General features: G+C 45.0%; 1 protein-coding gene across 1 annotated transcript in view; it reads left to right on the forward strand.

The window, feature by feature from the left end:
• Mgat4d (MGAT4 family member D) overlaps nt 1-16,030 on the forward strand; it is a 29,896-nt gene continuing 13,866 nt past the window's right edge. Inside the window, exons 1-5 of the mRNA XM_050161583.1 lie at nt 1-316; nt 5,881-6,036; nt 7,053-7,190; nt 9,792-9,925; nt 13,260-13,303. Coding sequence (XP_050017540.1) covers nt 223-316; nt 5,881-6,036; nt 7,053-7,190; nt 9,792-9,925; nt 13,260-13,303 — 566 coding nt within the window. The 5' untranslated portion in view covers nt 1-222. The remainder of the gene's footprint in view (nt 317-5,880; nt 6,037-7,052; nt 7,191-9,791; nt 9,926-13,259; nt 13,304-16,030) is intronic.

Here is a 16,030-nt window from a genome sequence, read left to right on the forward strand (position 1 = left end):
ATACGGTCCAAGGCCACAGTTTCTCACATTTAATCACCCCGCAGCCCTAGCCAGAGGGTCATAAGTGCTCTCAAGAATGGACCGCGATCTGACCAGACTAAAGTGCTGGGGACCCTAACGACGGCCCGCGCGTGGTCCGGGACGCAGGTACCACGTTCTGCCAGCTGCAGCCTCCAGCCTGCAGCTACGCGGGTCGCCTTCACCCGCCGTGACGCCGGCGTGATGAAGGCAAAGAACGTGAACTTGCTGTTCGCCTTCGTTGCGACCCTGCTCTTTTGCTTCTCCTATTTCTGTATCTCCAAGATGAACCAAACCAGTAAGGAGGGGGACGGGGACAGGAACGGTCGATCCCCATCCTGCCTCACTCGGGAGTCCCACCGCCGATGTCAGGAAGGAAGGGAGATGAGGGACACCCTGGAGGTCCCATGCCCCGACCCACGGCGGCTGTACCGATGGAGGGCACAGCCCCATGTCCCCTGGCGGTTGGGCTGTAACCGGTCCTGGGAGCCACCGTGAGACATGCGCTGATGGATGCGGCCTATGGCCTCGCGCGGCCGGTCCCTCCAAAGCGGCCCCTCTCATCTCCTCTTCCTTCTTCCAGATCTCCTCCTCCAGACACTGCAAGTGCGCCAGCTTTAAATATTATCAATGCGAATTTGGAAACACAGAAAGACAGCCAGATCTAGCACCTAGTTCTTTCTCCCTTTAAAAGTTAGCTGATGTTTGTTGATTCCAGCACTCGGGAGGCAGAAGCAAGCAGATCTCTATAAGTTCGAGGCCGGACAGAATTATAAAGGCGCAAGAAATAAATAAATAAATAACAACCAATTTTATGGACAGATAGCATTTTTGTTTTTAATTAAGTTCATAGTATTAATAATCGATTTGTTTGAAAATATTTAAACTCAGTGAATGGAGGTGAAGATACTTTTCTGTTCTTGTCTTGTTTTGTCCCCTGATCTGAATCTAGTGTCCAAGAAAAAAGTGTATGGCACAGAACAAGCATGCCAGACACTTTTTTGGAAAACAAAACAAACAAACCCAATGATTGAGTAAACGAGTGAACAAGTCAATAGCTGTTCCATTGTAAGCAACGGATCGACGACAACGGTGGCAGAAATCCCCCCCCTTTCTGAGGAGTTTCCACTGGGCTTACGGGGACAACTATAGCTAAAGCATTAGGACTGCAGCATGAGCTCAGATGTTGGTACTTAACCATGTTCTGGTCCCCAACCTTTACATGGTGCATGGAGGATGAGGTCACATAGCAGAAGACCTCCGCCTTTGGCAAATACCATCTGCACCTTTCTGGGAGGAGCAGATGAGTGCCCAGAGGGCTTGGGGAGGGAAGGGTGGGTCGGGGTCGGGGTCTCAGGTGGTGGTTTTGGTTTCTCTAGTTGATGCTTCTGTGGCCTATGTCTGATGCTGGCTCTTTGTGGGGTTATTTGTCGCTGCTTTGGGGTCTTGCTGGGGTCTCCCAAGGGGCTACTCATTCCTTGATGTGGCCTCTGGTCTCCATGAGCTGTTCCTCTGCCGTAGCCCCTTTCAACTAGGAATCTTTACCAAGCAGATGCACGCTTGTGGTGACCCTGCAATATTGTCTCGGGCCACAGCTAACCGGAGATCTTTACCACTTCAACCTGCCTGCCCGGCAGCTGTGCACAGATGTCTCTTCTGGTTTAGCTTATTCCCCCTGTTCCTCTTCATGAGGCCCAATGGTTTGCAATTTTCAGAGAAACATGCCTCAGCCTGAATTGGGGGAGAAAAGGCTGACCCTGGAGCACCATATTTTATCTCTCCCGGACTCTCTTTGGGAGGGGAAAATCCCCCTACATACCTATACAAATAAGAGGGGTATGTCACACATACACATGGAGATTGTTTAGTAGTTTAAATAAAATGCTTGCATCCAATATATTCCGGGGGAGTACTTGAATACACTTACTAGAAGACAGAATAAGAGGTCCTTGATCCATGGCATCCCTATAAGCATCCTTCAACAATGTGAAAGAGTGTTGCGGTGTACTCTGATCAGTGCGATCGTTACAGCAGCGAACACGGATGCACGACAGCTCGGCCCACTTGTAGGGATGACTCTCGAAAGCATACACTGGGTCAGGCTCAGCAGGTAAATGCACTTTGCTGACCTGATTTCAATGACCGAAGCCGTATAGTAGAAGGAGAGAACCTACTCGCACACGTTGTCCTTTACCTGTACACACGCTGCAGCATGTTCACACACATGCATGTGCACCTATGGGCAACACACACATTCGAGAAGTACAACAAGCAAAAGAAGAAAATGTAGAAGAACACACATCTTTTTACCTGCTAATACCTGAAGCTGAGAAAGGGACAGGTGGTGGGGCACACTCATAGCACCCCAAGGCTAAGGCAATGGGTGTGCACTCTTACAGTCTGTGAGCGCTCACAGGTACTGTTTGTCATGTCTTGATAAAGGGCCACTCCTGGGGAATCCAAGGTATCTGACTGTAATGGGATTTGACTATTGTCAGTTAGAATGCAGGGAGCAATCTGAAACATGCTCTCCCTTCTCAGCTGAGGATTTGTGCGGACAGGATCTTGCCCGCTTTGGTCTGAGAATCCAGCACAGGCAAAAGGTCTCCCTAGTGGCTGCTCCTTTACTCCTCTGATCTTTCAGCATTTACCCCGATATCTAACCCTGGGTTTTTACTATTAAGACCAATTAGAATTCATGGTATGTCCCACTAGTTAGCTTCATAATGAAATACCATCTAGATATAATGGATTAATTAAGATGTAAAGTACTTCCACTTCTTTCTCTATTTTCATAAGGGGTCACGAGAGAATTTAAACACGCAGATGTGGACTCCTCTCTTTCTTTCCCTCTCTGAGACAGTCCTGCTAGGCAGCCGGGCTGGCCTGAGTCTCACACTCCTCCTGCCTCAGCCTCCTGGCGCGGTCAGATTTTCATTTGGGCCACCAACTCACAAATAATGACATGGAAACTAATTATTAATAATGAAAGCTTGGCCTTGGCTTAGGCTTGTCTCAACTAGGCCTCATAACTTAAATTCACCCATTTATACCCGTCTACATTCTGTCACATGCTGTTACCTCTCTTCCATCTTGTACCTTCTGTTCCCTGCCCACATCTGACTGGCAACTCTGCCTTTTTTCTTCCCAGAGTTCTCTCTCTGCCCGGAAGTCCCGCCTATACCTCACGACTACACCAATACAGAAATACATCTTCACACAGTGTACAAATATCCCACAACATCCTGGGTGCTGACTGTGTGCTCCCACACTTAGTTTTATCCTCTTTTTTTTTTTTTTTTTTAAATCTGAGAGCAATTCGAAGTCCTCTGTTATGAAAAGTGGGAACCAGTGATGCTTAGGACCATATCAGGAACCTTTTACATTTTTTTTTTTTTTGATTTTCGAGACAGGGTTTCTCCGTAGCTTTTAGTTCCTGTCCTGGAACTAGCTCTTGTAGACCAGGCTGGCCTCGAACTCACAGAGATCGGCCTGCCTCTGCCTCCCGAGTGCTGGGATTAAAGGCGTGCGCCACCATTGCCCAGCAACCTTTTACATTTTAAAAATTATTTTTGGCAGCATTTGTTCTAGGTAAGGAATCTACCACTGAGCTGTAGTTCCGGCCCTGGAGCCTTTTATTTACATTTTTTGCATTCATCTATTTATTGGGGAGGTATGGTCCAGGTGTGGAGGTCAGAGGACAACATTTGGGAGTCAGTTCTCTTCTTCTGCCTTGTAAATTCCAGGGATTGAACTCAGGGCATCAAGCTTGGTGGTAAGTGCGCTTCCTGCCATTCTGCCAGGCCCTTGGAGATTTTGTTTGTTTGTTTGCTTTTAATAGATAGAAGTCACTAGCCAGGCATAGTGGTGCATGCCCTTAATTCAAGCACTTAGGAGACAGAGACAGGCAGATCTCTGTGGGTTAGGGGTTCAAGGCCAGCCTGGTCTGTAGAGTTATAGGACAGCCAGGGCTATGGAGAGAGAATCTGCATAAAAATAGTCACTTTGGTCCACTCTTCATATAAACTGGGCTTTGTCTCACGGCTCCACAAGGACGTTCAGTGGAGCAACGCTTGTAGTTGCTGTTTAACTCAAACTTCCCACACTGATTCTGTAAGGCATTGTCCCTGCTCACTGCCTGGGTGCCTATGTAAGCACTGCGAGCTCCTTACTACAGCAGGGATACCTGGACTCCCCACAGAGGTTACACAAGAAGCAGGGCCAACTGTCGGTTATGTCTTTAAACACCTCTGTGTGCCTGTTTCTGTGAATAGTGCTCTCCAGGGAAAACTCTCTCTTCATGTGGACCAAATTGGTCCTTAGGGGGACTGTCTCAGGCAGATTGCATCACCTGCAAGGTAACAACTCCAACACACGGTTTATTTGGCAGAGACAGTTATCCAGGGAACCCTACACACTGTACGCTATGGCTACACCTCAGACGCCTCAGGGAAAGGGGAGGCGGCGGTGGGGAAGAGACAGAGATCGTAAATAAATAAATAAATAAATAAATAAATAAATAAATAAATATTAAAAAAAAGAAACTCACATTTTCTGATATAAAACAAACCATCCACTGAGTTATTTCCCTGATATTTATGTGGTAAAATGAGAGACAGAAGTAGACAAGACTCTGGGAGCATATACTGCAAGGTACCGAACACTTGGTAGTGGTTATTTGAGACAAGGCCTCAGTGCATAGCCCTGACCCAGAACTCACTGTGTGGACCAGGCAAACTTGAACTCACGTCACAAAGATCCCCTGCCTCTGCATCCTGAATTTTTTAAGTAAAATTGCAGTAAACATCCGGCCTTTTGCACACCTATAAGATTTTTTTTTCAGTTCTGACTCACTCCCTACTAACCTCTAACGATGGTAACAAGAAAGCTGTGGTTAGAAGCTTCTTGGTCCTCATTTACCCTGACACATCTTTGAACTGCCTGGAAGGGCGATGCGGGCATGTTGATGTTGAGAAGGATGGAGAAGGATGGCTTACGTGAGAGAACAGGTGTCCGTGAGAACCTCTTCTCTAACTTCGTAGGTGGCTCTGAATCTCTTCCTCTAGGGCGTTGTCCTCACAGCAATAGAACCCTAACTAAGACACCTAACCAACGTGCGGTGACCCCCTCACGTGGTGCTTGGGACGATTCCCTCCTTCATAACTAAGCAATCTCAGCCTCCTTAGCTGGCTTCTTTGCCTGCCCGTGTTGAATATCCTCAGACCCAACCAGTCTATGTTCCTGGTCACTGTGGTTTTATTTTATATTTTGTTTATTCTGGGTCTGGAATTCAGAGCCCAGTGTGTGCTGGGCAAGCCCCATACAGCAACATGCTCGACTTTCCACAGATAAACTCTTTTTAAAGTTTTTTAATTTTTGTTGATTTTTCGAGACAGCGTTTCTCTGTAGCTTTAGATCCTATTTTGGAACTAACTCTTGTAGACCAGGCTGGCCTCAAACTCACAGAGATCCACCTGCCTCTGCCTCCTGAATGCTGGGATTAAAGGCATGTGTACCACTGCCCAGCTCCACAGATAAACAATTAAACATTCATTTATAGGAAGGCCAGTGGGTTTTCTCTATAATTACAAATCAAATATATTCATAATAAGGAAAATTTGGAAAACATAAAACACAAAGTAAAAAATAAAAATGATCATTGATAATATCATTTCTCACTAAGGCTGTTTTTTAACATTTTGTTCTTTTCCATCTGTATATGCTATATGTATAGTATGATATATATTCACTTATGTCTATGTACAACCCCCATGTATACTGCGATATACAACCCCTTTGTTATTGGAAAGCTTCTTTTTGCCCACTACATGCATAAACTAGATATTTCTGCTTCCTTTGCAGGCAATCAACTAACTAATTGCAGAAACCGCGTTTCAGAGTTTAAGAAAAATATGCTACGTTTAAAAAATGAAAGTGAAAATCATCGCCAAAATCTAGTGCAAGTCTTGAACCAAATGAAGTATGAAATTGCCCAGATAGCGAACGCGTCAGACTTCCGTGCGTGCTGCTTTTGCCTTTGTGAATGGTCATCTGTTTCCATATACTCGGGGGTTTAGACTTGGGTGCTTCTGACTCTAGGTCACGTCCCCCCAGTACACAGTCCAGTCCACACGCTGTTTTCCTGTGAGACATGCAGAGCTCAGGGAAGACACACGGATGATACGCTTTCCCCGTCTGCACCGTGACAGTGACTCCCGTGTTTTCTCTGTGCTCTACCACATCCACGATCAGGTCACAGAAGCAGTCAGCAGCCGGCATCAGCTGGCATCCCTCTTCTCTCATACACCTCTGGGCAACCAGCAGGCAACCCTTCTCCCCACCGTGTCTGCGAGGGGCCGTCCATCTTCCCCATCACCATCTCTCCGACATTGCTACTACGAATATGAGCCCCTCCTTTGTTTGTCTTTTTCAAAACTGTAGAAGGGATTATTTGGGAAAGGTGAAAATAGAGTTGCTGAATGTTAAGGGGTTACAAAAAATTATAAAGTTACAAGTTTTAACCAAGGGACATCAATCAAAGTAGCAAGATCACCGATTACAGCCCTCTTTATCCATGCCCCTCGGTCCAGGACTGGCAGTTCTGCTTGTTTCTGGTATAGCTCGCAGTGCTGAGCTGAAATTAAACACTGGTTTAAAAATAGATACTCATCAGTAACCACTGAGCTCTACCATATAGAATTATGATAACAATAACTTGCATATCTTTCCTTGAGCACTAAGTTTGTGGCTGAATTAACTATCCTTCGTTTTTTAAGAAGTTGCATCGAGCTGGAGAGATGGCTCAGCAGTTCCGAATGCCTCTCATCCTCCCAGAGAACCAGAGCTCTGCTCCCAGCACCTGCCTCAGAAGCTGTGACCCCAGCTCCAGGGGACCTTATACCACCTTCAGGTCCCAGCAGGCACCTCACGCATGCATGCATGCTAGGATGTGCAGTCCCCACTTCTACCTCACAAATAAACATTTTAAAAACATGTTGCTGTGAACTCAGGGACCCTCCTTCTTTCTCTTCCAGTTGAAAGGAAAGTGAGCAGACTGGGTAAGAGTGAAATACGTCCCAACGGATTTGAAGGCTTGAAGTTCTTCCTCCCTCATCTGAGGGCAGTGGAGAGAATTTACCCGGATATAGCCACTAGCGGAGGAAAAGCAGGCGGTAAGAACAGTTAGAATTGGGAAACTGAGTTCAAGTATTTTGATTTGGGGAAGAATCTATATCTTAAATTTTCAGTTAGCATACAAAATAATGGGTTTCGTTGTGGGATATATGTGCATCATTATGGGTAGTGTGTATGTGTGTCTTTGTGTGTGTGTTTTGCGTGTGTGTGCACATGTGTTTATCATCTCTCTTTGGTCATATTTGTCCCCTCACTACCGTCCCTTGTTCATCCACCCCCTTCTCAATGGTCCCCGTCTTCCCCCTCCTCCAAGAAATACCTCAGATTTTTATGGCCAAGCTTTCAGATTTGAAGATGTGAGATACTACTACGTAGACTTCTAGCCATTAGGTGTGAATTTTGAAAAAAAAATCATTACATTTAGTGACTTGAATTTAAGTTCAATTTCATTACAGATGCTTAGAAAATTAACTGACATATGTCAGATACACACAAGGCATCTATGACATATGTCCAGTACACATGAGGCATCTATGATATGTGTCCAGTACACAGAGGCATTATGACGTATGTCCAGTACACACAAGGCACCTATGACATATGTCCAGTACACATGGGGCATCTATGATATAGGTCCAGTACACACGAACATCTATAACGTATTCCAGTACACACGAAGCATCTTCTAAGCGCCCCACAAAGGGTTTTCCTTGCTTGGACAAGCCTGTTGTTACCCCGTGGTTGTCCTATTCTTCCCACCTTCTTATGACCAATATCAGCAAAGATGGGTTTCAAAAAGAGGATGGTTATTTATTTATTTGTGGTTTTAGGTCTTTTTTTTTTTTAGACAGAATCTCACTGTGTAGCCTGTTGTAGGAGGTCGCTTGTTTGTGATCCTCTTGCCTCTGCCTCCTTCAGCAAATGCTACCGGTGTGCACCACCACAACCAGCAAGGCCGCTTGTTTGTTGCCGGCCGCCCAGACTCCTGAAATAATCACACAGAAGCTATATTATTTGCAATACTGTTTGGTCAATAGCTTAGGCATATTTCTGGCTAACTCTTACATCTTAAATTAACCCATTTCTATTATTTTATATTTTACCATGAGGCTTGTGGCCTACAGGCACGGTTCCAGCTGGCATCTGACGTCTTTCCCCTCTGGAGGCTATATGGTGTCTCTCTGACTCTGCCTTCTGTCTCCCAGCACTCAGTTTAGTTTTCCCTGCCTATCTCTGTTCTGCCCTGCTCTGCTATAGGCTCAAAGCAGCTTCTTTATTAACCAATGGTATTCACAGCATACAGAGGGGAATCCCACATCAGTAACCCAGGCTGACCTTGAACTCATAATGCCTTTTTCCTACCTCCTGACCGCTGGGGTTAGAGCTATGCATCACTATTCCACATAGAAGCATGAGTTCAAGCTCATCATACATAACAGATCAAAACACAGCACTGCAGCGAGAAGCAGACACGGAGCCAAGTCTCAGAATGTCTGACACAAGTCTCATTTGTTCCAGTGCGAGGGTCAACTCAGGTGAGTCTCCCCAGCTGCCAGATTCTACATAAGACTTTTGCTGGGATACAGCCCTGTTCATGTATGTTTGCTCTCGCTACGGTGGCAGAGCTGAGTAGTTGTGACGGAGACGGCATGGCACAACAGCCAAAAGTCTGGAGTGTGGAGATAGTGGAACTCTGAAGCATCATTTAGCGTCTTAAATTCTTAACTGTGTTTCCCAAACTAAACCTTTTCCATTACTCTGCTTAGTCCACAGACCCCAGGGCAGTGAGGCTAATTACTATCTACCCTAACTTAGACTCGTGAAACTGAGGCTAGAGGAATCACATTGTAGATACCTCTGTCTCCATCAGAATCCCCCTTTAGAGCCTTCAGGGCATTTTGAATGGTGTGTGTGTGTGTGTGTGTGTGTGTGTGTGTGTGTGTGTGTGCGCGCGCGCACGTGCGCTCTACAGCTTACAGTAGAAGTTGATCGGCAACAGGAAAAAATACATAGGAACTGTAAGATATTAGGCATGAAGGATAAAGATAGCCCAAACTAAATATAAAAACCATAAACAGTGGGGAAACCAAAGCTGAAAAGGCTGGTGTGGCCCTTACACAGCCAGACGTGAGGGTGACGAAATACCCAGGAAAGCTTAGCTCCTGTCTAGGTCGTGTGGGGCCTGTGCGTCTTGACGCTTTACTCCTCACAGGTACCTAGAGTCATCCGAGATACACATCTACTCCATCAAACCGTTTAGAAATGACTTCGTTCATGGTTTCCGCAAATGACAACATTTCAGAGTGTCTTTCCCACTGGGGACTCTGCCGTCTCTTCAGGAAGAAGACGGGAGAACCAGAGGTTGTGGGAGGAAGTATACTGAGTTAGCTGTATTAACAAGAGAAAAGTTTTCTCTACAACAAGATTCTGCAACAGAAGAACAGTTTGAATTCTAGAGCACTTATTCACAGTCCACTGCAAACAGCAGAAGATGAAAGACAGGGCACAGACAGTATTTTGGTAGTATGGCTCAAAACGCTCCTTTTTAAAAGGCAAGCGTAAGACCAGCTCACAGGCGTGGGCGAGCATGGTCCGATGGTAAAGCATGACTGCCCCCATGTGTGTGCTTCTGTCCGCAGTGTCTTTCGCACTGGGAATCACCACCGTTGACAGAGGGAACCACACCTACCTGAAGCAAACGCTGACCTCTGTCCTGTCCAGGATGACCCCTGAAGAAGAGAAGGACTCCGTGGTGATTATCTCTGTCGCCGATGTATGTATGGGAAATGAGCTTCCCTCATCCATCTCTGTAGCCTCCAAAACCCTGAGCAGCAGCTTCTATCCCATCATGTTTTGCTTTGTTTTGTTTTGTAGTGGTATTTTTGCACTTAAAGGAAGTATCCCACAGATACTCTTAGAATCTAGATGAAATATTTAGTACTTATTCGATACCACTGAGAACTATGTGTGTAAACAGGAATCTTATGTAAGAGTCATATGACTGTTAAAATCAAATTGTATTTAACATAGGATTCTTTTATTCAGCAAAACACAAAATTATTCAATGTAATTATAAATTAAATAACTTAATTGTAATTGTAACTTTCAAATAGAGTATTAAAACTGTTACTATAGAGATAAGATCTTCCTAGCTCAATAAAATGTTGGTATACGCATTATTAAGTTCTGGTAAATCCTGTTAAGAAGGCTCCATCCTACATCTGAGAAATTGTGAATTGTTCTAGACATTATTTGTAACTGTTTTAACATCTGTAAGGTGTGTGTCACCATCCTGATTTTATTTTATTTTTTTATTAATTAATTTTTTTTAAAAAAAATCTTTTCTCATTTTGCATACCAATCCCAGTTCCCACTCCCTCCTTTCCTTCCACCCCCTTTTACCTTCCCCCCACACCAACCCCATCCACTCCTCAGGGAGGGCAAGGCTTCCCATGGGGAGTAACAAAGTCTGACACATCACTTGAGGCAGGACCAAGGCCCTCCCACCTGGATCTAGGCTGAGCAAGGTATCCCTCCAAAGAGAATGGGCTTCCAAAAAGCCAGTTCAGACAGTAGGGATAAATCCTGGTCTCACTGCCAGTGACCCCACAGGCCTCTCTACCCATACAACTGTCACCCACATTCTGAGAGCCTAGTTTGCCCCTATGCTGGTTCCCCTGCTCTCAGGCCCGAGTCGGAGAGCTCCCCTTAGCTCAGGTCAGCTGTTTCTGTTGGTATTCCCATCATGGTCTTGACCCCATCGCTCATATTCTTGCTTCTCCCACTCTTCAACTGGACTTTAGGAGTTCAGCCCAGTGCTTCACTGTGAATCTCTGCATCTGCTTCCATCAGTTGCTGGATGAAGGTTCTATGATGACAATTAATGTAGTCATCAATCTGACTACAGGGTAAGGCCAAAGGCCAGTTCAGGCACCCTCTCCACAACTGCTTAGGTCTTAGCTGGGGTCATCTTTGTGGATTCCTGGGAATTTCCCTAGTGCCAGGTTTCTTGCTAGCCCCATAATGGCTCCCTTAATCAAGATATCTCTTCCCTTGCTCTCCCTCTCTGCCCTTCCCCCATCTCTGCCATCACATTCCCTCATGTTCTCCCCTCCCCTCCCCTTCTCCTTTCCTCTTCCCCTTCTGCCCTCCCTTCTCTCCCCACCCCACGCTCCCAATTTTGTCAGGAGATCTTGACTAGTTCTCCTTCCCAGGGGGATTCATATATGTTTCTCTTAGGGTTCTCCTTATTACGTAGCTTCTCTGGAATCATGGACTGTAGGCTGGTTATTCTTTGCTTTACACCTAATATCCACTTATGAATGAGCACATACTGTGTTTGTCTTTTTGGGTCTGGGTTACCTCACTCAGGATGGGTTTTTTCTAGTTCTATCCATTTGCATGCAAATCTCAAGATGTCACTGTTTTTTACCTCTGAGTAATACTCCATTGTGTAAATGTGCCTCATTTTCTTTATCCATTCTTCAGTTCAGGGGCACATAGGTTGTTTCCAGGTTCTGGCTATTACAAATAATGCTGCTATGAACACAGCTGAGCACATGTCCTTAGAGTATGATTGAACATTTTTTGGGTATATGTCCAAGAGTGGTATTGCTAGGTCCTGAGGTAGGTTGATTCCCTAACCCTAACCCTAATGGGGATGGGTGTGTTTGGGAGCAGAGTGAGCCTTGCAGGGTCTGATAGATATGGGGATATTGGAGCAGTCTGCCTGCAGGTGGCTTACCTGCTGGCCACCTAGTGAAGCTGTGAGGCAGGTAGCAGGGGCCAGGGCTTTGCCCCAGGCCTAGGGACTAGAGATTGGGCTGTCCAGCTGGGGAGCTGGTTACTCCCCTCTTGGTCTGCTCTGTGCAGTCACAGTCTGTGCCAATTTGATTTATTTTTTAAAGCACCTGTATCCTTCTTTATTACTTAAAGCAATTTTAAATTTAAATATATTTTGATCCGATTCTTCCCCTCCCTGAAGTCCTTCCAGATCCTCCCCCCAATACTTACCCTAAGTCTCAAAAAATGAACAAAAACCCAGTACAACCACAACTTCCCCAAACCAAAATTAAAGACTACCACCCCCAAATAAACAAACCAAATGAAAGCACACATACACACATGCACGCATGCACACACACACATGCACGCATGCACACACACACACACAACACACACCTCTGTGTAGCCCATCATACATTGTTCATTTACTCCTGAACATGAGGCCTACCCTGGAGTCACTTATAAACCCAGTGTCACTCCATTGGAGAAAACTAATTTTTACCTTCTCCAGCAGGTATAAAAGATAGTTCAGTTGTTAACCTTTACCCTAGTCACTAGGTTTTTATTCGTTTATTTGTTCATTCATTCATTCATTAAAAACAAAATAAAATATAATAAGATAAAACAAAACTATAAAGTTGAACAAGACAGAACAACAAAAGGAAAAGAGCCCAAGAGAAGGCACAAGAGTCAGAGACTCATGCGTTCACACACTGAAGAATCCCATAAAAATACTAAACTAGAAGTCAAATATAGACACAAAGGGTCTGGTGCAGAGCCGTGCAGGCCCTGGGCATGCTGCCTCCGTCTCTGTGAGTTTTGCTCATGTTGATTTAGAGAGCCTTGTTTTCTTGGTGTCCTCCATCCCCTCTGGCCCTTACACTTTTTCCACTTCCTCTTGGGGCAGGGTCATCCCTGAGCTCTGAGGGGAGAGATGAATAATGAATGAGAGCTTAAAGAAGACGTCTTGCCTAGTAATGAAGATTGGGGTGTAGGTCTCCCCAACAATGGCATCATGTTCTTTTTCACCCTCATCCATGATGATAATCATGCTTTTATTTTGAAAGTTTGAGTAAAACTATAAAGAACTGTGTATTAATGTCATAAACTTTAGACAAGAGAAGTGTGCAGTAGTTTCTGTATTCAAGTAAGTGTTCTTTAAAATAAATACGTATATTTTATATTTTCTCCTAGAAAGTGAAGTCACTAGAAATCATTAGGTCATGTTGAAATTTCACACATAAATTCCATGTAGTAAAAGTGTTGTGTCGATAAAACTATGAGGCATCCTTAATTTTCAGTGATTTCTCTTTTTCTTTTAGACTGGTGATTATTTGAACTATGTCGTCGACATGGTTAAAACAAAGTAAGACTTTCTGATAAATTTCAACATCAGCTGCTTTTTATTTTTATGTTGTAGTCTTTCCTGTCCAATTATATTACTGCTTATTGATTGTATTCTCTTTAGTGACTCCGAGCCACAGAAAATGAGCCTGTGGCTTTGTCTAATCTGTGGTAAAGTTGAGCACAGAATTTTTCCGGAGTTTGCAGATTTCTCACTGGGATTCACTTTTCCTTGCTGTGTCTGAGTCCCCCTGCAGATGGGGGGAGGAAGGGATGAGCCCTCTCTGCGGGTGCAGTAGACTTCCTGGGGCAGATAAGAGCAGAGTGCTGGTGCCTGGCACAGACTGCATCCGAAAGGCAGGAGGTCAAAAGAGCAACGTGCAAGACTTTTGGAACCTTCATTGCATTGGGAGCACAGATACTTGGGGCTAAATAGGGAGGTGGGATAAGCCGTGGAGAGATGCTGTACAATGCTAAGGGATTTGCAGTTTTCTATTGACCAGAGCCATAGCCCTGGCCACTGAGCTGAGTCTGGAAAGCAGGAGCGACCCAGCAGTGGCGCCTTTTGTCTTGGTTGACTCTGCGAAGTAGTTGGCATGGATAAGGCAAAAACAAGTGGGTGGGGAACTGTCAAGATCACAAGCAAAAAGGAAAAAGAAAACCGGTATCCCTTGTATGCGACCACTTGGGATTTGCCCTATAGTTTCAGAGATAACCATCAGTGGGGGCTGCAGAGACGGCTCAGCTGGTAAAACACTTGTCTTGCAAGTCTGAGGACCAGAGTTCAGATCTCACATTAAAAAAAAAATGCCATGTGGGCATAGTAGCCCCCCTGTAATCCAGCATGTAGGAGGTGAAGAGGGAACCCCCTGAGCAAGCTGGCTGCTCAGGCTCGCTGAGTTGGAGAGCTCTCTAAGACAGAGCAACCCTACCCTGCCTCAGTGTGTGAGGTGTAGAGAAACCAAGGAAAACCGCTAATGTCAGCCCCAGGCCTCTGCACACACGCAGAGGAACAGGAGCACACACAAACACAGCACACACGTAAAAATCAGTGGCTTCAGAAACTGCTGTGTGTTATAGCTGAAATGAAGAATATAAGAAAATTATGTGAAATTATTTCAGAGGCGATCCTAGTATTGGTAATAGTGTTGATGTTAATAAGGGCACTTTGAGTGGTTACTCTTTAAATTGTGACAATGCAATAAATCAATTATTTTATTTTATGTGAGTTAATATGTATGTATACCAGTGTGGTGTGCATGCAGAGGCCAGGGGAGGATTTCAGGCGCCCTGCTTTATTTCTCTCAGTCTTTCCTTTCAAACAGGGTGTTTAGCTGTACCTCGAGTTGGACTGATAGCCAGCAAGCCCAGGCATGCTCCTGCCTCTGCCCTCCGACAGTGCCAGGGTCCCAGGAATGAACACAGCCCTGCCTGGTTTTCTGAGGATTCTGAGGTCCAAGCAGGTGGTCATGTTTGAACAGCATGCAGTTTACCCTGTGAGCCACCTCCGCAGCTCAGCTCCGTCATTCAGATGAACACATTAAAGAACAAATGAGTTCAACATGTAGTGATGCGGTTTGGACTGTGTTTTGTTAGCACTCCTGGGTTCAGTCCCTAACCCCCAATTTTTCTGATTGTTTCTCAGCTGTTACATTTCAGTTAACATGAATGCATAAATTTCAATCCAGGTTTAATTTCATACCATTTAGCTAAAGCATTTTGTCCAGATCTTCTGGAGTAACGAGGAAGGATATTAGATTTTAATTGATCATAAATTTGGAACTGCTCAATAATTTTTAAAGCACTAACACTATATACATAAAATCTTATTGGGACTGAACGTGGCTGTATTTTATACAAAACCACATCACTGCACAGCTTCCCCTTACATATTACTATGAAGGGGACTGTTGGTTTATAGTGGGGGCTGTCAATTCTGGAATAGCCACTTCAGAGTCTTCTGATGTAACATAAACTCATAATCCAGAAATGTTTCAAAAAGATCCTAGGAAATCGTCACCACCCAGGATTACAAAGGACTAAATCTCTCTCCATCAATAAGGGGAATTAGACCACCAAATGGGAAGTTATTTGACCTTGGTGCCTTAGGAGGATTTGGGTGTTGTCTGCAGTGTAAACTTCCTATTAGCCTCCACAGTCCAAGATTTTCCCAGACTCTGGATGCTGAAATCTCATGCAATCTTCAGTTGCCTCTGCTGCACGCGACTCCTGTATATGCCTCTAAGGTATATAATTTCATTTTAAAATTAGATACTCTGTTACTTATCTTTATTTCCAGCCAAACCTAACTCCCCAGTCTGTTCTCCTCTACCAGTAGCTTCCACTCTCTGAGGAAATACTAGAATTCATCCTTACAAATTTTACACTAGAAGGTGGATGGAGCAGCAGACTATATAATCCTGGTCCTTTGGAGGCAGAGGCAGGAGGACCAGCCATAGCCACTGTTAAGACGTCCACACAGCCCAGTGGGCAATGAAGGCGAGTCAGGTCAAGCCTAGCTAGCCATTTAGCCTAACTTCAGAAGCTGCACTGCTGTTGAGCAGGGCTCTTAGTAAAAACGGAAATTATCCTTTCAGAAAGTGAGCCTCCACAGTGAGCCGCCGCACTGAGGCACTGAGGCACTGAGCCGCAGCACTGAGCCGCCACACTGAGCCGCCGCAGCTGGCAGTGGTTTCCTTCTAGCCGCTTCCTTATTGTAGACTGTTCTCGCTCCTCCTAACTGTCAAAG

This window comes from Alexandromys fortis, unplaced genomic scaffold (assembly GCF_014885135.2).
Source record: "Alexandromys fortis isolate MF-2015 unplaced genomic scaffold, M_Fortis_MF-2015_v1.1 scaffold_127, whole genome shotgun sequence".
Lineage (NCBI taxonomy): Eukaryota > Metazoa > Chordata > Mammalia > Rodentia > Cricetidae > Alexandromys > Alexandromys fortis.